Raw genomic sequence first — 22,098 nt, 5'->3', positions numbered from 1 at the left:
TCAATAGTCCTACAACTACTTTGCACGCCCAACGAAACTGTCGTTGGGTTTTCACCTTCAGCACTTTACTGAGGTAAATGAGCTGCACATTCAATCTTAGTATGCAATACTTGACTGACGAAAACTCAAGAAAGAAGAAAGACGTTTATGACTACCTGTTACTTCCATATCACACTTAGAAAATGTAAAGCAGATAACCGAGTTGTCATGTAGAACTGAGTTTTTTGTTTTTTTATTGCCCCACTATTTCTTTGACACACTATTAGTAACTTATTTTGCTTCCATTTAAACTTTATATTTAATCATAGTGTGTGTGTCCGAAGTATTGTGTGTGCGAAATATTTCTACAAACAACCAGTTGGCAAGTGAGAATTTAATCAATTTGAATAAAAGGACAGAAGCTAAGTTGACTGAAAAGGCAACCAAAACAAATCCAAATGTCAGTTAGTGGCTAGAGCAGTGTTTTCTTTGCGTGGACAGGATAGTCCTCGTTTCATTAAATGTACATCACGCAAATCGCTATGTATGGCAGGCACCTATAGAGTCGGCTGTATTTCTTTTAAATATGGGTGCATATTCATATGCTTTATAACTTGTTATGCAATTGAATGAACATCACAATAAGGACCAATTAAGCGCAGCTTAATTCTCTATTACGTTGTATTAATCATTATAGTGACTTAATCATCTGAGTGACTTAGCCAAGAGGCACCCTAACGCATGCATCTTGCTTTTCGGTGACTTTAATTACCCCAATATTGATTGGTCTACTACGCAGTTAGCTACAGGGAACTCGGAAGCTGCTGAATTTCTGGACTTCTGCCTTAACCATAATCTGACCCAACTGATAAAAGAACCAACTCGTGTCACGCAAGATTGTGCCAACACGCTTGACCTTATTCTGACATCTCATCCCGAATACATGTCATCAATTAGTTACCTTAAAGAAATAAGCGACCATAAAGTAATTCATGCCACATTTTCCCTCAAACCACCTTTTCACCATTCACCAGCAAAAAAAATCCGCCTCTACAACAAAGGTAACTACTCGGCCATAAACGACGAACTGCATGAATTTTATCAGTCCTACGAGTCGACATTTGACAATCACTCTGTGCAACAAAACTGGTCATTATTTCAGGACAAGATTAATGTTTTAGCCGATAAATATATTCCACTCACCACTATTCCTTCCAATCGTCATAAGCCGTGGTACACCAAAACCCTGAAAACACTTGAGAACAAAAAGAAGCGGCTCTTTCGTATTGCGAAGTTTAAACCAAATGCCGACTCGTGGGACAGATACTATCAAGCTGAACGAGCATATCTCGCAGCAGTTCGTCAACGTAAACATTCCTTTTTTCACTCGGACCTTCCCCGCATGATAACCGATAACCCCCGTAAATTCTGGCAGACAGTTAACCCTCAGCCCAACCGCACTATCCGTATCTATACTGATCAGGGTGATATTCTTTCAGATTCTGAGTGCGCTAATACATTTAACGCCGCTTTTTCGTCCGTTTTCACAGCCGAACCAGACGCCCCTCTACCTGAGTGTTCTGCCCCTACCATGTCAATAATGCCGGCTATAAATTTCTCGGCTGAAGGCGTCGCATCATTGATTGAAAAACTAAAGGTATCGTCGTCCGCAGGTGTTGATGACATCACTTCTAAACTGTTAAAAAACACTAAGCATATTTCTGCCGCACTTTTAACCTTGTTGTTCTCGCAGTCTCTATCATCAGCCACTCTACCAAACGAATGGAAGGTGGGCAAGGTCGTTCCCGTCTACAAGTCAGGTAACAGAGTTTCACCATTAAACTACCGGCCCATCTCCATAACCAGCATACCGTGTAAAATCATGGAACATATCATTTACACTAACATCATGAACTTCCTCGATTCCAACAGTTTTTTCCATTCATCGCAGCATGGTTTTCGCAAGGGTCTGTCCTGCGAAACACAGCTCGCTCTTTTTCTTCATGATCTGCATTTAAACATGGACTCTAACATACAGGTAGACGCAATATTCCTTGACTATGCTAAAGCCTTTGACAAGGTACCACATCAACGCCTGCTGTTAAAACTTTCCCATTTAGGCTTGCATCCAGATGTCATACAATGGGTTAAAGAATTCCTTACCAATCGGTCTCAGTGTGTGCGCATCAATAACACAGCTTCTAGCCCCGTCCCTGTATCCTCCGGCGTCCCCCAGGGCTCCGTTCTGGGTCCCCTATTGTTCCTGATATTACATTAAAAAAACCAATCAAGTAAAGTATTTAGGTGTTACAATTACAAACAGTTTAACTTGGGAAACACATATAGAAAATGTGTGCAGCAACGCGCTAAAAAAGCTCGCATTTTTGAAACGAAAATTGCGTCGTACGTCATCAACCGTAAAATTAACTGCATACAAGACTCTCGTCAGACCGAAATTAGAATATGCGGATCTGATATGGAGCCCGCATCAAAAGTACTTAATCGGGAAATTAGAAAGAGTGCAAAATCTGGCCTTGAGGTTTATATACACCACATACTCGCGTTTTTCAAGCGTGTCCGTTCTTCGCGACAGGGCAAATTGAAAAAACTAGCTCATCGCAGAAATGTATGAAATTTTTATATCAGCTGTACCACGGTCACTATAAAATTCCTCGTGAAAGTTACTTAACTGAGCCCCCCATGCGGTCGGGTCGTACAAACCACAACAAAACCGTTAAACAGCCATTTAGTAATCTTAAAATACACCAGCATTCCCTTTTTCCGCATGCAATATCACTATGGAATAAATTACCCGAAGAAGTAGTTAACGCTAATACAACAGAATCGTTTGTTCAGTTTTTAAATAACCTTTCGTTTGACATGTAAAGCTATGTTATGCTGAACAGCTATGTTGGCAGTTGACTCCCACGTTCATTTTTTTATGTATAGAGAATTTACCTCATGTGTTGAATTGTTGTATGTGCATGTTTTATCACTGTTATAATGTTGTGTGTTTGGAATTGCGAAGCATATGTTGATTGTAGTTGGCGTTTGCTTTACCGGTAATTTAGCGACTGTTGTAATCAGTATTGTTGTTATTGTTTATGTTAATGCTGTTCCCACTCCTGCTTGGGCCCGAGTAGGGCCTGCAGTATTTGTAAATAAATAATAAAAAATATCAATGATCTACCTTTGGAAGTTACTTGCTCTATTCGTATGTTCGCAGACGATTGTGTTATTTACCAGTCAATAAGAAATACCTCCGACCAGGCCGAGCTGCAGAGCAGTTTAACTAAAATCCTGAATTGGTGCGATCGCTGGCTTATGATCCTGAATCCCAGTAAATGTAAAGTAATGTCCGTCACCCGCTCGCGAAGCCCTCTCCTCTATCCGTACAAAATTGCTAGCACTCCTATTGAATCTGTTAGTACCTTCAAATATCTCGGTGTAACTATCTCCAAAGATCTCAATTGGTTTCCACATGTGTCTAACATCATCTCATCCAGTAACATAACCCTAGGCTTTCTCAGACGTCATTTACGAAGCTCTCCTCCTCACGTTAAACTTATCGCCTACAAGTCTTTAATTCGTCCAAAACTTGAGTACGCTTCCGCAATCTGGAATCCTCATCAATCTTATCTCATTGACGCATTAGAAATGTTGCAGAACCGCGCCGTCAGGTTCATCCACTCATCATATTCGTATAACGTTAGTGTATCCTCGCTAAAGGCGGAAACCGGCCTGCCCGCCCTTTCCTGCCGCCGTCGCACTGCCAGCCTATCCCTGTTTCACAAAATGTACCACAGTCCACTCAATCAGCCACCTTACATCTCACCGCCTGCTCGCATATCCCTTCGTACAGGTCATTGCTTAAGTGTTGCTCGTCCTCAAACCCGTACTCTCACCTTCTCGTCTTCTTTTTTCCCACGCACCATTGTAGACTGGAACGGCCTTCCCCACGCCATCGTTGCCACCGCCAACCCAGATGCTTTCATTGATGCTGTAAAATTGCACTTCTCATCCTGAATGGTCATGTATCATGCACCCTTACTGTACACCCACCCCTTATGTAATGCCCCCACTCGGGGCCTTTAAGGAAATAAAGTGAAAGTGAAAGTGAAAGGTACTGCTTTAAATTCCATCAACTTCATGAGTGCTTCCAAATGTTTCCAATAGTGTGAAGTCAGTTCAGAGCAAAGAAACCCACTTCTAATGTAAAGTTCAAGGCTGTTTCTACATTTCCATGACTGTCTTCTTAGAGGCACTTCACATTAAATTAACACATAAACAAGCAAACGAACAAGCACTTCATGACAATGACTGAATTCACGTACGCATATTTTCAGTTAGCTATCCTTCAGAGTATAAAAAACTGATCTCTCGTTTCTTAGTTTGCTGCAGCACTGTAAGACTGCCTGTATGCATGAGCAATACATCGCATTGTTTTGATAATTCGCAATCTACATTGTAAATCTCAACTTTACAAAAGGGTTTTAATTTCAGTCTAAGTATGGTAGCTTGTTCAAGGTGCATTTGGGCAGGCAAACCTTAAGGAAGACCTTGAAGTAGTCTGTTCAGGATGTCACCCTGGATTTCTGGGAGCTGCTTCATTTTCATCTGCAAAAGAATATTACACGTGTGATACTGCACAAATTTGTAAAGCCATGCCTGCTGCAAAATTTGATTCACTTTGCTAAACTTACATGCAGATGACCCAAAAAGAAACCTTAATATTGCAGTGATGACATGCGATTTTCATGATACGGCACTGCTGTTTGGCATGAAAAAAACAGAAACATACACTTGGCAGCAATAAGTTTCAGTGCCTAAGAACAGTGCTTCAGCGCTGCAAGCAAACACTTCTACATAGATGCCTTACACCAGAGAGCAGCATCATGTTATTGGACTTTACATAAGCACAGCAACAACTAAATAGTGTTTGCAACAAAGAGGGGAAATGGGTCGAATTGAAGCTGGTCACGCTTGCTCTAAGGATTGAGAACTACAGTCCTTGAAACCCTTGCTCTGGCCAAAGCCCACTGAAATTTATTGAAAAATGAAGGCACTTCACAGTTATAAAATAGTATCACTATCCAAAGAGTGTGGTGCAATAGACCAACTAGTGTCACTTGGTCATGCAGGCCATTCTTGTGATTGCGTACCAGTGAGTATCTGGGCCATTCCTGTCGTTATGTGCCACCAATATGCACCCAGTAATGAATTTTAGCTGTATTTATGGGTATGTGCCATGGGCAAATGCCCCGCTGACCGTTGGGTATGTGCCACTTTTCAATAAACCTCTTTGCTAACAACCCGAGGGTCCAGCTTCAGGCCATAAACAGAGAACCTATGCATCGGTGCTCACAGCATGCGAGTGAGGGACCTTTGCATGTGGCAACCATCATCTGCTCAGGGACCACTTTTAGTGGCTTGATTCAAGTACTGTACGGCTTATAATTAGGGCAGTGCCTATTCCTATCTGCAGCTGAAATAACTGTCACCTCTACTTATTGATGATACAGATGGAAATCTGGGAAAATTGACAATATATGAGATGGTATCGTGATATCTATGTGTCGCATGCAGAGAAGAACATGTGAATGATGACAACACGCCGTAAGCGTCATCTGTCATGCTGTGGCAAAAACCACATTTCTTCCATGACACTGTCGGGCGCCCTCGCGTGCTGCGGTGCTGCGGTGGCGTTCTCCTCCTCAAATACTTCTTTTGCTGTGGTTTCACCGTGATCAACATAATGTAGCCCACCTTCGCAATGTCTTGCAAAACTTTTTTTTAATATTTAATTGATTAACTCTGTGTCCTGCTAATGGAAGGAAATTTTATTCAGTTTTCTCTACAGCTGATGCATTACAGAAAGGAGTCACTATTATGTAAAACAGTACACGTTTTAGCAGCATGTTGGGGTGCACAGTAATTACGGATTCAAATGCAACATCAAATTTTTTAATATAACGACTGGTATGCACGATTTCTCGAGATAACCGTGCCATGTCGCGACGAATCTGGTCTCTAAAGATAATGTTGACTCTGATTTACGCGTTTGAATCGAAATTGCACCGGTATGACCCGAACTGAAGACGGTGGGAACGAAAGCATGTGCAATACTTAGCCCTAAATGTGCTGTTTCAATCCGTGAGTACAGTACATGAATTTGTTAATGAGGGCTCACTCAAATATGTCAGTACTGATGATGCAAGAAGGGAAGTAGTGCGACACTGAACTTGCTGTTAGAACAAAGCAATGCCTCTGCAGGGTGTCGCATCGTCCATTATACTTGGAAAAAATACACGATGGTGGCTGTAACATATATAGTCGGCTAAAAACTGGGCTGTAGTAATATTATCTTATGAAAATAAAAGGGAATGAGATATTATTACAAAGTGGCACTCAAAGCAGATCAAGGATGGATTTCAGTATAGTGACAGTTGCATAAAATGAAATTCTTTGCTTAAAATGGGAGCTTAGCTGTAGCTACTGTTACACATTCTGTCGCATGTTTTAAGGGCATGACATCAGGAGGGCAGGCGATTACTACAAACTTGAGTCATTGAAATTTCCTTATTGAATGCAGTTGTGCTTACCAGAGAAGACTATCAATTAGTGGTAACAGTTGCTGTGCAGTCTTTACTGCCAAAACCTAATTATGGTGACAGCAGTCTGCCTCGATTTAAAGACATTGTGCACCCCGTATCGACCATGGTGGCAATAATTGGAGTGCTACACAGTGCTCGCATCAGTCAATCAATTGATCAATCGATCTGGAAATTTATTTTTGCTGCAAGTTGCAGTGGAAATAGTGGGCGAGAGAAAAAAGCTGCACTCACATAGCATGAATAAGCTCTGTCTGCTCGTATGGCAGCATTGATGCAATCGTGCATTACAGTCCAGTTCTATGAACATATGAGCAGCTTTAAAACACTTCTAGACCACAACCATAGCTGAGTAGTTGCGATGAAAATTATAGAATGTACATTTCATATTGTACAATTACACATGCGAGAATTTATGGAACATTTATACAGACAGGTTAAAATGCATTTTTGTTATTAATTACCATAATTCCAACAATTTTCTTTTATTTTGGAACTTATTTCAGCATGGTTGCAAGCATGTATTGAAGTATTTTTTTTTTCATAATGGGCAGGCAAATTCAGTATGGTGGTTGATACCAGAAAGAAAAGGTTTTGCTTTTTTGAAGATTTGCTCAACCTAGAAATATGACGATTTTTCATACGATAGTAATGAACCTATATTCTCAAAAGATGTTACTACAGTGATAACAGAATAGTAGTCTTGGAATTTCTTGCATTGAGGTGTAAAGAAGACTGCAGTGATAATAAATACACAGAAAGAAAAAAAATTAACATCAAAACCTTACAACTGAAGTAGACACAACATCATATTGGCCTTTTAGCTTCTGGAAGAAGTTAATCTCTGCACATCGAAATTAAAAACTGGCACAATTATAGCATGAAGGCTTGTTCCTCACCATTATAGAGACCGAATGTTATGCTTACACATATGCCGAGCCATGTCATTTAGGCACTAAGCACAGGAGCTCCTGAATTGCAAATGTAGGGAACCTAGACAGCAAAGCTATGTCATGTTAATTCTAGTGAAGTGAGGCAATGCCTCAAAATGCACATGGTGTCAGTAGGATATTCCAGAAGTGCATGGCAGTAACTGTGAAAGTGATGGGAAAATGCAAATATTTCGTTTTGTTTGTCTTATGGCTTCATTCACAATGTGACAGTGTAAACGTCTCTCTTGACAATGTAATCACAGTGAGGTGCAACTTAAATGCTCTGTATTTTGCTCTGTGCGAGAAATTTGTTACGGAAGGCATCACATTTGATGCCTACGTCAACCGCGTGGCCGAACTGAAGGTGCTTATTGTGATGTCCTCCTTACAGACACTGACCTACAGGAAGCTTGAAAAGCTAAATAAGCAGATCTACAAAAAAAAAATCAGTTTCATTGCAGATGAAGCAATGAATGCGATAGCATCAACTTCTAATATGATACGAAGTAAGGCTGACAGCTAACTAACACTTTGGATGCGGGCTCGCGTAGTTACACAACGCTGGTGTAAGAGCAGAGGTTGGCAAACTCACTCATGAGTCGACTCACTCAGACTCAAATCGGGCCGTGAGTCTGAGTCTGGGTGAGTAATATTTTGGTGAGTATGAGTCCGAGTGAGTTTGGCTGAGGAAAATTTTAGTGAACCTGAGTCCGAGTGAGCGCTAAGAACAAAATATATTTCTTGAGTGAGTCTGAGTGAGTTCCACCTTCTATTGCCGACCTATTGTCCTATCTGCTCATCTTCATCATTACTATCAGTCTTATATCATAAGGCTTGCATTTATACTGAAGTCTATTGACACATATGTCAACGCACGAGTGTTCATGCGCCACCTCAATATTTATTGATCAGAGGCGCAAGTGGGTGGGGGGGGTCCTCCGCAAACTCTTTCACGGGAAGTTCTTGATAAAATATCTTGTGTGAGTCATGTATATCATAAAAATGTCTTTAGTGGATTGAAACCACTGATAACACGTATTTGAAGGTATAAGATCAAAAGTCATATCGTAGAGCACCGATTATGTGAAATAATGGCATTAATGAGCATTGGCACCATGATCGAAAAAGCTAATTTTACGCTAACAAACTCATGAGTTGACACACTCAAACGCAGGCCAAGTCGTGAGTCAGAGTCTGAGTGAGTCTGGCTGAGTAATATGTTGATGAGTCTGAGTCCGAGTGAGTCCGGTTCAGAAAAAGTTAAGTGAGTCTGAGTCCGAGTGAGTTCGGTTGAGGAAAATTTTTATGAGTCTGAGTAGGAGTGAGCCCTCAGAGCAAAATATATTTCTTGAGTGAGTCTGAGTGAGCTCCAGTTCTTTTGCTGACCTATGTGTAACAGAATACGGCTGCTCAAAGGAGAGAAGCGTTGAGGTCACAGCATTTAGAAGGGTATACGAGACGTCTGTGATACCAGCTAAGATAGCGCGCGCGCCAGCAATCGCGACTGCACCCTTAATGTCAAAAGTCCACAGTTGCTACTCGAGCCCCCCTCCTTCCTTCCCTCGCGCTTCATGCTCCTTCAAGACGGGCGGCGCATTTCCTCTCTGCATGAGTAGTGATCAACGGCAGGCCTGGCAGGCGGTGTTACATTATTGCATGCGCCCTCCGTGCAATGGGGATCGGTCGTCTCTTTTCATCTCTGCCTCAGCCGCGTTTGTCACCCTCGCTCGTGCGCTTTTACCCAAGGGTAAAACATATGATGCGCAGGGGATGTTATCGATTTTGACTTTATACGGAACATGACTGCAATGCCGACGGCAAAAACCTGTTCAGAATGTCCATATAATTGCTGTCGCACTAAAAGCCAAAGCAGTAATCTGCTAAATTATATCACTGATCTTAAAAAGGCCTACTGCTATGTAATTGCCATTCTTGTGCAACCACATTCTTTTTGTTGTTTTTTCAAATTTTTACGGAGTGAACCTAGCTTGCAAAACCTTTTTTTTTTTCAATTATTTCATGCGTTTCTTACTCGGGCTAGACTGGTCGCCTAGTATTTAAAGAGGTAGTATAGTTCATACCTGGCGATACTTTCTCCAAAGGCTGCTTCAGTGTTATATCTATCCTAGGCCAATTTAAATATGTACTTGTCCACCCCAAGCTGCTACAAATCTGTTTTTCAAGCTCCTGAGATGACAAAAAATTCTGCTAAGTGCTCCAAATCAGGGTTCTTCTGCTCCAAAATCGAAATCTTGCTGCTCCAAAAACTGCTCCCAAATCAATTTCAGTCGTCTCACCCCTGCCTTCTGGGAAGGGGGCTTGGTCCGTACAGTGACGCACCAGGGATCGGTGGAAGTCAAAGTAGCTGTGTACTGAGGGTGGCATACAAAATATATCGCTGCTGTAATAAGAGCTTGAAATTTATTTGTGCAAGAGGTTCAATGTGTTTGATGTCGAATCCTATCGCCTAACCCCAATATCCAGCACCAATGGTACCAGGGCCCAGTGGCAGTGCTGTGTCAAAGAGGCGCCCCGTGAGCCCAGTGGCGCGTGTAAGCAGCTGCCAGGAAGATCCTCGGCCTCCAACAAGTGCACTGCACAGTGTGTATGACCGACGCGTCCTCCTCACGTCCCCGTTGCCGCTCAGCAAAGCGGCCGCTTCTTCGGCTGCAGGGAAGAAGGGAGCCACGTCGGAGACACTGGGCACCCGCATTTCCAGATGCCTGTCCGAGCACTGCACAGCCCGCCTGCAGCCCTTAATCCAGTGGGTACCTCTCCCTTATAGCACAAACACCATTGCTGTAAGCACAAAGAAACATTCTCATATGAACACAGAAAGGCACTGACATCAGGGACAGACATATGTTGTTGCTGTGGTAACAAACACACAGGCTTGTTAAAAGGAACATGAGAGTGTATGACAAAAGCATAACGTAAAACGCATCATGTGCCCACCCATCGATAGAGGTTGATACACACACAGCTTTGTGTGAGGACGCATGCCCTGCTGTGATGGTTCTTTCCAACTTTCTTTTAACTTGAAAGCTAGAAAAGCAAAATCTGAAGAAAACAAGCAAAACTATGGCAGAAGCGATTTGATGTTTAAACTGAAAAATGTAAATTTCGATGAAAATAAAAGCAACTATCACAGTAAGATGGGCATCCTGGCACCCATCAGGCAATATAAATCTTTTGATTATTAGCCAACAGCATGCATTATTGCTCCAGTGTGGATTTAGGGTGGATGTGTGAATGTACTCCCTAAGGTTACACCTATCATTTTCCTTTCCATCGCTCGCTGCATCGTCCTCAATTTAAGTTGAACCCTCTTTGTAAGTCTCCAGGTTTCTGCTTCGTAGGTAAGTACCGGTAGGTAAGTACCGTAGGTAAGTACCGTAGGTAAGTACTCTCTCAGCTTATGTGTGATGCAGTGCCAGTATATGGCTCGTGACAAACTCATCCAGTCCTTTCCTCCCAGCTGTTACTGTGTCGTTAGTACACCAATCAGTTTACTACAGTAAAACCTTGGTGATACGAATCCTTGCGGTGTCACCAAAAATATTTGTGTCATCCGAAATACCATTAATGTGGCATCAGTATACGCCCAAACTGCTAATGCAGCCAAGCAGGTTGCCATCGCCATGGCTCTCCTAGATGACAATCACGAAAATGTATATAGTGATTCTAGGGCGGCCATTTGCGCTTTCATTGTTGGTGCTGTGTGCAGGGAGGCCAAAGCAATACTCAGTGAAAAGTGACAACTCATACCTTTACATGGTGCCCTGCTCGTATGGGCTCCATGGGAGAAGGGATTATCAATTTAGTGAGCTGGCCCACTCCAGGACATGAGGGTTAAAGGGACCGACAACTGCCCAGAACATGAAATGAGATGACTGCACTGATGGAAAGATTGTCCGTCGCATTGACTCAAACCAACCCTGTTTATCTCGTGAGAGGCGGATTTATATTTTTATTTCTTCATTGAAAGTCGCGAAAAAGGACCTTTGGCGCCTCTGGTGGCAAAATCATAAACGGTCCGATGAAGCCGGTCACGTGACCATTGATTGGTGTATGCGTTCGATGACTTTTCTGTTAGTACTGAAATATTGTTCATTTCTTTATATTAAAAGATATTATTCCATAAAAATGTACATATAGGCCTGCGTTAGTTGTATGCAACAAAGTGGCGCTGCCTTCGCTTGGCGTAATGATCCCATGCCGCGAAAAGCCATCCATGACACAGGCGCAGGCAACCTTGGTCGCAGGCGCGCACAACGCTGTACAAATACCGAGAAGGTGTGTAAAGCCACATCATCTCATTGTAACAGTTTGCTATTTTCAAAAATGGCTGGAAAGCTCAAAATAAAGGTGGTTAAGCATAGCTACAGTAACGCCTGCGAAAGCAGAACAACGACAGCTTTCACAAGGGCTAGCGGCATTGCTATCAGTTCTCAGCGTTGCTGAAACAAGCCTTCATGCGCGTTTGGAGCCTTTCAGATCAAAAAATACTGCTTATAAAATGTGCTTTTAGAATAAACCACTGCAGCTACAAACGCTACGAAGGGTAAGCTTCCTGTCGCGCCGTAAAAAGCTGGGTCGAGAAAAATCAGTTGTCGGTCCCTTTAACTATCCGCGACCATGGAGGTCTCGGCCTGACTGTCCCGTCGTGGGAGCTGCCCGCCGTGTGCTAAGGCACACACCTCCGGACTTTGTTAATAAGGTTTTTCCAATCCAATCCAATCCGAAATTCTTATCACCAGAAAACATGGAAAGTTAGTATGCGACAAAGCTGGCGTACATTTTCATTTATTGTTTCTCAGCCCTGGTATCGAAAGCAAATAAATAGTTCTTCTTATATAGCAAGCTTTGTCATTACAATTTTTGTTTTAAGGAAGAAAATAATTTTTGAAGCTCCCCATTGATGGCATTGGGGAACTTCAACGAGGAAGCTGCCGTATGACCAAATAGCCATCAATGGAGAACTTTTTCTTCCGTCAAACGAAAAGTGTAATGATAAAACTTGCCACATAAGAACAACTATCTATTTTCTTTCAATTGAGATGTAAAGCTGTTTTTTAATTAGAACACCATGGTTGTAAATTTCATCTTAATGTGGAGCGAAATGATGATTTTCTCAAATTGGCGATTTGTTCTCGTAAAATTTAGAAACATCAGTGGCCTGCAAATATTTTTAACACAAAATATACCTTCTGTAAAGTAAGTAAACCACACTCGGATGATATTCTGCGAAATTCGGAAGGCTTCCCATACATGACCAAAAAATTTTTTCTCTCCGAAATATTCTAGCAATTCACTGTTTTCAATACAAGCATAGAGTTTCGTACAATAATCTAGAGAGGAAACTGGCGCTGCGATCATTCAACCACCATGGGAATGATGAGAAGTACAGGCTTCGGATTGGATAGCGTTAGCTAACGAACTCTCTACGGATCTTTTTCTACAGTTTCAGTTTCGTTCTTTGCGAGGCGTGGGCAGTGGGGTGCATTGCTAAGCACTCAAGCAGTGCCTTTGTTGTTCAAAGAGGCTGAAGACCGCTAGATCTCTTGGTTTGCTGCGATGTTGCAGCTTTACAGGTTGTATATGACAGTTTTAGTAAAGCGTCGTGCACTCACTGCTGCACATAGATGTAGCGTCCCATGCCAGTGCAGGAAATTGCATAAAGTTCACGTTTTTTTATAAGTGCGTCTTGCCAAAACTCGTTCAAATCGGTTGCAAAATGACGCCGAAGCTAAGTAGGCGCACCATCACGCTCCCCTGACTTGACTTCACAACAAAACGAGAGATGCGTTGGGGACAGGCCACTTGGACAGACGCACCTGGCATTGCAGCAGACGATACGTTAAGTGTTTCTCACTCAATACAATACTGTTATTTCCATAAATAGATAATGCGTACTTTCGAGGGAAAAACAAGCATGTTTGTTTTCAAGTCTTGTAAAAAAATAATTCATTATTTGGTGATGCCAAATCTGGAACACAATTGCAGAGCAATGAATACCCTGGTGGTGGAATTTGTCTAGGTTTAATTTCCCTCTCACGGTCACGCAAACATTTTGCAATAAGTTTTATGCACAAAAGAATGAAGCAAGTTTTAAGTGGAAATAATTTCATGTCATTTTGTTTTACACTCGGCAAACAAGCGTTGTGAATCTCAAGAACCTAATCCATCCGAAGCAGATCCGAAGCGTGTACTTCCCATCATTCCCATGGTGGTTGAAGCGCCGCTCAAGGAGCCCGCATAAACACTAGCACCAGATTCCCCTCTAGGTATTATAGTAAGGAAACTCTATGAATTCAAGAAACCAAGACGATTTTTTCGAATACATTTGAGATGGTCGCCAGAATGGCTAGGATGGTTTGGCATGGAATGACCCACCTGTAATTTTATGTGCATCTGCTGTCTCTCTGTATGTGGCAAGCAGGAGTCTGTCCAGCCAGCCTGACGAGTGGGATGAGAGCCCCCAGCCGCAGGGGGTGCAGACTTCCCTGATGGCCCACCAGCGACAAGCCTTGCGGTGGATGCTCTGGAGGGAGGAGCAAGAGGCTCCAGGAGGCATTCTGGGTGAGCTTGCATGGGCCTTGATTCTCAGAGTTTGAGAAAAGCCCGTTGTCTGCAATCTTATGCCAAGCGGATAGAAGCAGTGGAGAGTGAAGCCAGCTGTGAAGGGGCATCGGAAGAATGAAATTGGAAAGGCTATGTCTTGTGAGAATTCGGAGGGCAGGTCAATCTGTCTGAGAGCATGGAGTATTGGCGAGAAATTGGCTTATGTCGGTTCATTTCAGAGATTAGCTGTCGAATGCATTGCCAGAGACACTAAGGTTGTATAGGACTAATAAAGGGAAAAGGACATAACAGGATAATGTTAAAAGGGCCGGGCCGTAATGTTCAAAGCTAAATCATCATATCACAAGAAGTTGTTTGTTTGTTGATTGGTTTATGGGAGTTAACATCCCAAAGTGACTCGGGCTGTGAGAGACACTGTGGTAGAGGGCTCCGGATAGTTTTGAACAGCTGGAACTGTTTAATGTGCACTGAAATTGCACAGTACATGGGCCTCTAGCACTTCGCCTTCATTGAAATGCAACCACTGCAGCAGCTATCGAACCCACTTCCGTTGGGTCAGCAGCCGAACACCACAACTACTTAGCCACCGCGGAGGCCCACGAGAAGTAGTTATAGGAGGGAATCAGTTGGCGAATATCACTGCGTAGCCTATGGCTAAAGGGCAGGAACAGTTCTTCTATATATTACATTGTTGCAGTATTTGTCCACAGGTATCCTTTCTTGGCTACGCCAATGCCACTGTATTCATCCCCTTGGCCACCCGGAATTGCCATTCATCTGCACTTGCTCCTGTTCATACTCATGACTACTTCATAACTCGGTAACACACTTGCACCTGTCAAATAAGTGTAAAGCAAGCATGAATTAATGTACGTGTGAGTAAACATGCCAAACCATTGATGTTGATTATTATTATTTTCTTTTTGTCGTGCCTTTTCCACACCAAGTCATGCCATTTCAGATATTGTGGGTGCTAATAACAGTTATGTACCCTGCCCTGCCACTGCGGCATTTCTCATAGTCTCTGTTTTGCTTTCTGACATTACTCCGTGGCAATCAGCAATTCTGTCAGTCAGCTAATCAGTCATTCAGTCAATTGCAGCACCTAGTAACAGCCTGCATATAATTGCGCAGAGCCTGTATACAGTGGACTCTTTAAATGGATCCTCGAGGAACCAGGGAAATGAGTTTCATTTCTCAGGGGCTCCGTTTGCTGAGACCAAGGCGAAGGTTTGACAAGATGCTCCTTTCAAAGAGGCGAATACTTTATTGATACTGGGTGCAACTGCAATCACAAGAGAGGGTGAACTGGTAGTGAGCTTGCACAAAGCCATTGACCCTGAGCAAGTATGGTACAGAAGCAGAGTGAACTACAAAAAGGCACACGCAGTTAGTACCGTTACATATTGGCTAGCCACTTGACCAAGTGCTGCTCAAGATTCTTGTTGTTCACTGATCACAGCCTCTTCTTCCTTTGAGAACAACTACTCGTGGAAGTGTTCAAGAGCTTCTTCCAGGAAAAAATCTTATTGACAGTGAGCACATTGTGTTGCATTTTGGTGTCGCCATGGAAGACACTAAGCGAGCTCATAGGCTGAGGAAACCAGAGCCAACCTTGAGCTTAACTATGACCTAGGATGACTCGAAGGCGAAAGCCGTCTTGTTCTCTTCTTTTTTCTTCTCAGTTGATTGTATTAAAACTGGGAAAGCTTTTGGCGACACTGGAAGCTTTCTGCACCCAATGTGGTTTCGCACTGCCTCCAGGATCGGAGGCATTGGAATCATTGCATGATGATTTTTTGCGTCACTTGTGTTGACACTGCCAACACCGATGGTCACTTTATGTGTGTGATGAGGCCTCTAAGGCTACAGCCTAAAAATATGAAGAAATGAGCTAGAGAAGTCAGAAGCATGGGCAGTGGTCTCTTTAGTTTTGTTTCCCAATGATGGTTATGGTTCTGTTTACCTGGAGTTGCAAACCCTTTGCTTTTATTTGACCCACTGCTTTTTATATGGCCCAGAATGCAAAACCAAACAACTTGACACTGTTCTATTAAAGCACATTCAGTTTATCGAGACTACAGTAATGGAAGTACTGCTCCAATTGCTCCAAACTGCTCCAAATGAGAAATGCTGCTCCATGCTGCTCCAAAGTGTAATATTTGTTAGTAACTGCTCCAAACCTGCTCTGAAATGGCATTGGGGAACTAAAAACAATGAGCTTTAACAGTGTGACCATCCAGTGAAAACAAAAATAAACTGTATACTAGCTGTACACTAGCACATTAACAATGCTACATGTACTGGTATTGTCGATGTACAGGGTGTTTCAAGAAATGTGTCCGAAAATCATTAAAGGGCCCGTAAACAGGCTGCGACTTTTTTTTCACACCCGCCAAACAAGCTCGCTAATCCGTACAGTAGACCGCGGCGATCACGTTTTCCGAATATTACAGCGCTGCGCCCCGCGCAGACCCTTCATTTCGAAAAACAATTCCCGCTCTTCTTTCCTACGCCTGACCAGTCCTCCTCGTACGCGCAGTGACGTCAACTCGGCGATCGCCGAGTTGACGTAGCACTGAGCTCGTCGATTGGTCTAAACCAGGTCTCAACAAACAGTTGTCAAGTTAACGTCAGTTCCTGTTCCCACCCACCGCTACGAAACTGCGCCCTTGTTTTTTGGCCCTGCGGTGATGCGGTTTCGGCCACGCAGTTGTCGCGCGTATATTCCTCGCACTGCATAGCACCTGCACGCACTTCGGCGAAGCGTTGTTCAGTTGCCGGCTGCAAATCGAGCGGGGAGAGGGGAATCTCCGGTAGCTCGGACGGGTCGCGCTTGCTCGCGCGGCAAGCGGGGTTCTCCAGGCTTTTCTCTCGCGCCCCTTCGACGTCTCGGAAAGCAAGCACGCATTCCTGCTGCATTGTGAATTGTCACAAAGGTTTAAAAATAGTGAAGAGCCGAAAACTGCCCGTCAAGTTACGGAGCACGTGCGACAATATAAACAATAAACAACCAGGAGCCACAGCAAGCGGAAGTGCATTGCGACTGATCGAGCTCGCCCATGACGTCAATTGTTGACGTCGTGTCACGTTGCCGAAGTGGGCGGAGTCACGACGACGGGCTACGCCTTTTCCTCCATGTGGCGGAGAAGGGTGGTGAGACCGCGCGAAAATTTGAAACCAGCTGAAACGGATGTTCTAACCCCTGTAACTTCCTTATTATAGCACGTACTCGCAAAATTCTTGCGGCAGCATGTTCACATAGCAAAAGTGCGCATATTTCTTTTCATTACAATTTTTGGACATCGGGGTTGTTTACTGGCCCTTTAAAAAATTAGGGAAATGGAATATTTGCTCACTGCCTTCATACTTACTTTTTCTGTGACGGGAGACATCTTAAGATTACCAGACAGTAATTACGATATTAATGAAATAAAATAAATTAAATAACTTCTTAATTAGCGGAGACAGATGGTCGGTTCAAATGGCAGAATCGCTGTCCTTCCTGCGAAAAAGGCCATTGCTGCTTTGAGATTTTGAGAAATCAGCGTCCGGTAATTATTGCGGAGCAATGAAATTCAGCCAAATTCACTGGCAAAACTGAAACCAAATCTCCGATGAACGCAACTAGCAGACGATCGGAATGATGTCACTGTTCACAACGGCAATTGCAGGCATGTTAGTTCCTCTGCATTTGTTAACATACATGCACCCTAGGTGGTCTAATCGCAAAAGAAACCCACACAACCACAAAGCGAAGTCGATCGATGGTTGGTACAAGAACGCTTGCTCATTCTAGACGTCTAGGAAGAGTATGGCTGTTGCGCTCTTCCAAGTTTCGGTTTCATCGGCGAAATTTGTCATCTTTCATTACTCGCTAAATTGCCAGCGGCTGCTTTTGTGAAATCTGAAAGCGGCAACATGCTTTTCGCAGAAAGGGCTGCAATTTTCCCATTTCACTCGACCACCTGTTTCCTCTAATTAAAAAGTTGACTTCATTTCTTTAATTCCTGTCGTAATTGAGGCCTCTACTCAGCTTAAGATGCCTGCTGCCACAGAAGAAGTAATTACGAAGGCAGCGTGAAAATATCTCATTTTCCGTATTTGTGAAGATTTTCAGGTATATTTCTTGAAACGCCCTGTATATCTGATTTAGTTGTATATTTGTACTTGACAAGCACACTGTTTTGGTGAAATGTGTGTGCGATTAGTTCATTATCATAACGATTACTGTTTCCGTGACGACTTTGATGTGTGACTGATAACATTTTGCACTTTATCAGCTTTGACCTCATTTATGCCACATGAACTGGCATTTCAAGTGTATAGCTCATTTAGCTTATTTTATTTTTTTAATTTTCAATGCTGGCTATTTTGGCGAAATAAGAAAATGACATGTTGAACTCGTACCGATTATAGACTGCTGCTTTGGCAATAGTTACATGTGATTGTGGCTGCTTTTGTAAATTGGTGCTCAGCTTTATCGCTTTTATATTATTTCTGCCACGAGTACTGGTATTTTAAATATATGTTGCTCATCTTAATTTGTGGTCCGTGACCATCCATCTGCTTAATTATTTGTTTCTTGCAATTTGAAGTGATTATTATATGTGCAATAAATATTAATATTTATGAGATGCTTAAATGATGCTTTAAACTCCAGGAGTCGTTTTGAATATTTTGCCATCTGCTCCGAAAACACCAATAGGTGCTCCAAAGCACCATTTTTTCTGCTCCAGAATCTGCTCCGAAAATCAGAATGTCGCTTCCATCGCTGCTGTTGCATTTGACAGCATTTTTAGCTTGTAGCATGCAAGTTGTGACATTTTGGGTGCCCTTAATTTTCTTCTCTCGTCCACAGCTGATGCAATGGGTCTGGGCAAGACGCTGACCATGTTGTCACTCGTCGAAGCAGCAGCGGTCAAGGGACAAGGCACACAAGTTGGCCTCGAACATCAAGAGTAGCGACAAATGTGGTACACGCTTCTTGTGCTTGCATTTATTTATACAATGTCATGGAATTATCACATCCTCAAGATTTATCGAGTTTCCCATTGCCCCACAGTAAAGCAAACCATTATAACGATGCAGTTATCGGTGATGTATCGGATACGATAGAATTCTGGCCACCTGGTAGGTGCTTACTGCAAAAATTTGCCTGACAGTTTGATAAAATAAAGTACTTTCAAGAGAATGATGTCGAAAGGTCGTTACAAGTGCTGCAAGCATGCCACTGTAGAGGAATCTGTGAAAGGAGCGTTGTGTGTGGCATACATCACACTCTCATCACCGCAATCACTGAAGAGAGGAGGGGAAGAGCTTGCTTGGTTGCAGCTGCACAGCGCCTGGCAATGGTTTCTAACGCACCTTTCCACCTGTTTGTGCATTTGTGAAAGATGGCACAACTAAGCAAGAGGCAGTATTTCTTGAGGGGAAGCAGGACATTCATCGGGATTTCCGGCAGCGTCACGGAAAAATATCACGATCTGCCCCGGTATCACAGGCGAGGGGGGGGGGGCGAGGCCCCCGCGCTTAGGAAGGACGACCCAGCAGCATCACGGCGGTCACAGCTACTGACCGAGAGCTGCGCTCGTCGGTGTTTATTCTGGTCTCGCGACCAGTGCTGCCCGCCGAACCTGGCAGGCGAACGAAGCTGCACTAGAAGGGGCGCCACATGCTTGTAACACTTTCGCATTTGACAATCTTATAGGGACACTAAAGAGCAAAACTATTTTTCTCATATCAGTAAAGTACTCTTTCACTATACCAAAAACACCACGCTTCCTGCGAGAAGGCGCTTAGTAGGCGAGAAAATGCGCAAAAACAAAATGTGGGTGGCGACACTACCTTGAAGTTTCCGCACTGTTCGTCGTGATGTCACATGTTTTGATGGCACTTACTAGGGACTATGTAGTTCCTAATCAGTAAAAATGAAGTACATTGTCCTCTGAGGGGGCCATAGACTTAACATACCAAGTTTGGGGTAATTTTGCTGAGCCAACGGCGCCAAAATGCGATAAATACGCTTTGAAATCCGTGAATTCACGCGGGGAGATTTCAGTGCAAAATTTAAAAATGAAACTTTGAACTTGATTTTCTCCTCTGTTAATAAACCTATGATGGTGAAATTAATGACATTAGAGTTCTCGGAGCACAATTTATCGATCTGAACTGATTCATTGTTTCTCTTTAGTGTCCCTTTAACGATCCTCAAGGCTGGCGCCGTCCTCAAGAATTCCAACTTTTGTGCAATGTCCGACTTTTTTCAGTGTGCTTAAATAATTTTATGGCTTTTTATCTAACTTTTAATAATGTGCTCAGTGTTCTCTACCAAGACTATCATTGTTCGACCCGATTCACTTTTTCTTGGTGAGTAATGAGACTTACGTACAGGGCGAAACATGTGGGCATGTTCTTATCTTATTTTTTTAACAAATAGGTAACAAATAGGTGCCCCTTGGAAATGTAAACTTGCAGACAGGTGGGAAATGTTGGAGAATATAATAAGGAAGATATGAAAAGTTACATAAAGGATATCCTATATTACAGGGACTTGTGTAATAGCAAAAGTATAGTATTTATTGTATAAACTTTAGACTTGTGTAAGAGCAGCATGCGAAAGTATGCAGCATGCAAAGATTTCCTGATGTGTGCACGCATTGGAGTACCGAATACAATTACTTCTTCACTGGAAATGTTCTTTCCTGATTTTGGTCTGCCAAGTCATGGGTGCAGCTCCTGCACATTTCTGTATAGTGCAGCATACACTCATCATAGTGCACCTCTGTAGGGGTGAAGCTTTCAGACAGGTTGAAAAGGGAGTAGGCTGAATTCAAATACTGTTTACTACAAATTTCTGTCTGAATGCAAAATGGGTCTGTTATACCCACAGTAAAGTGTAAGCCTCATATCGACTTAAAGAACTGATTTATTGAAGCCTCTCTATTTTTGACGGTGCTACACAGAGGGCAGCTTTAGACACTATGTGGGCCTATGTCATTACGAAAAATTAATCTCGAGCCATATTTGGCTCACTTTAGGCCTTGGGATGTAGACCAAGTCTTGAGCAGCTGTCGCCCTCTGAGCTGCTGCAGTATGTCTCCCCTCTCTGGCCTTCTAGTCTTCCTCGTGTACTTCTTCTGTACACACCCTGTGGTCATGAGCAACAGTGCACATTTGAGCAGAGCAGCTTTTGAAGTTGGCAGCTATTGAAATTCGAAAGTCCACAGCTAAGAGATCTATTGTGAAGGTGTGTCGAGCACCTGGACGACCTTAGAATTTAGTCAATTATGTCCGAATGTATGTTTTAACAGGATTCGTCGTAAGCAAAGCTCGATCACTGGAAATGGTGGGAAAATCGGCAAAGCATTGCACCTTGGTATGTCTGTTGTAAGCAGATTTTGTTGTAATGAGATTGTACTGTATATTTTTGATTATAGCAAAGAGCTGCCTCTTGTGCATAATTTTTTCGCTAACTGAGGGATAACTGATTGAACAGCAAGGCATTGTCTATCAAGCCGAATCTTCTATGTGTGCCAGGCTTTTGAGATACATGTGCTCAGCATATTTGTTTGAAACAGTCATTTTAGTCGTTTAGTTGTTCTATTTCACTAGTCAACTTTGCTACAATACGACTGCTCACTGATGCAGATGGCAATGACGACTGTGAAACGGCAGTGGCTGTGTCGCCCAGGGGTGGGACATTGGTGGTGTGCCCACTGTCCCTACTTCACCAGTGGGAGGAGGAGGTGCAGCGACACCTGCCCGATCGGTGGCAGGTGCACGTGCACCATGGGCGCAACCGTACAGCCGACCCAGAGGAGCTAGCAGGCTGCGACCTAGTCGTCACCACCTACGACACCATCAGCAGTGACTGGGCTCGCATTGATGCCACAGGCAACAGTGCGGTGGGTATTGCTGCCCACACCTATGATGCTGTGGACCACATTCTGAAAAGGCAGATCTTTACATTTGGGTGTGGGAAAATATAG

The 22,098-nt window shown here is 43.1% G+C and overlaps 1 protein-coding gene across 1 annotated transcript in view; it reads left to right on the top strand.

Moving 5' to 3' along the window:
* LOC119386617 (transcription termination factor 2) overlaps nt 1–22,098 on the top strand; it is a 91,338-nt gene that overhangs the window by 5,237 nt on the left and 64,003 nt on the right. The window contains exons 3-6 of the mRNA XM_037653902.2: nt 10,007–10,286; nt 13,965–14,104; nt 18,969–19,046; nt 21,794–22,014. Of these exons, the coding sequence (XP_037509830.1) occupies nt 10,007–10,286; nt 13,965–14,104; nt 18,969–19,046; nt 21,794–22,014 (719 nt within the window). The remainder of the gene's footprint in view (nt 1–10,006; nt 10,287–13,964; nt 14,105–18,968; nt 19,047–21,793; nt 22,015–22,098) is intronic.

Source organism: Rhipicephalus sanguineus, chromosome 3 (genome assembly GCF_013339695.2).
Source record: "Rhipicephalus sanguineus isolate Rsan-2018 chromosome 3, BIME_Rsan_1.4, whole genome shotgun sequence".
NCBI lineage: Eukaryota > Metazoa > Arthropoda > Arachnida > Ixodida > Ixodidae > Rhipicephalus > Rhipicephalus sanguineus.
The sequence above is the reverse complement of the archived record's forward strand: the minus strand, read 5'-3'. Positions and strand labels throughout refer to the sequence as shown.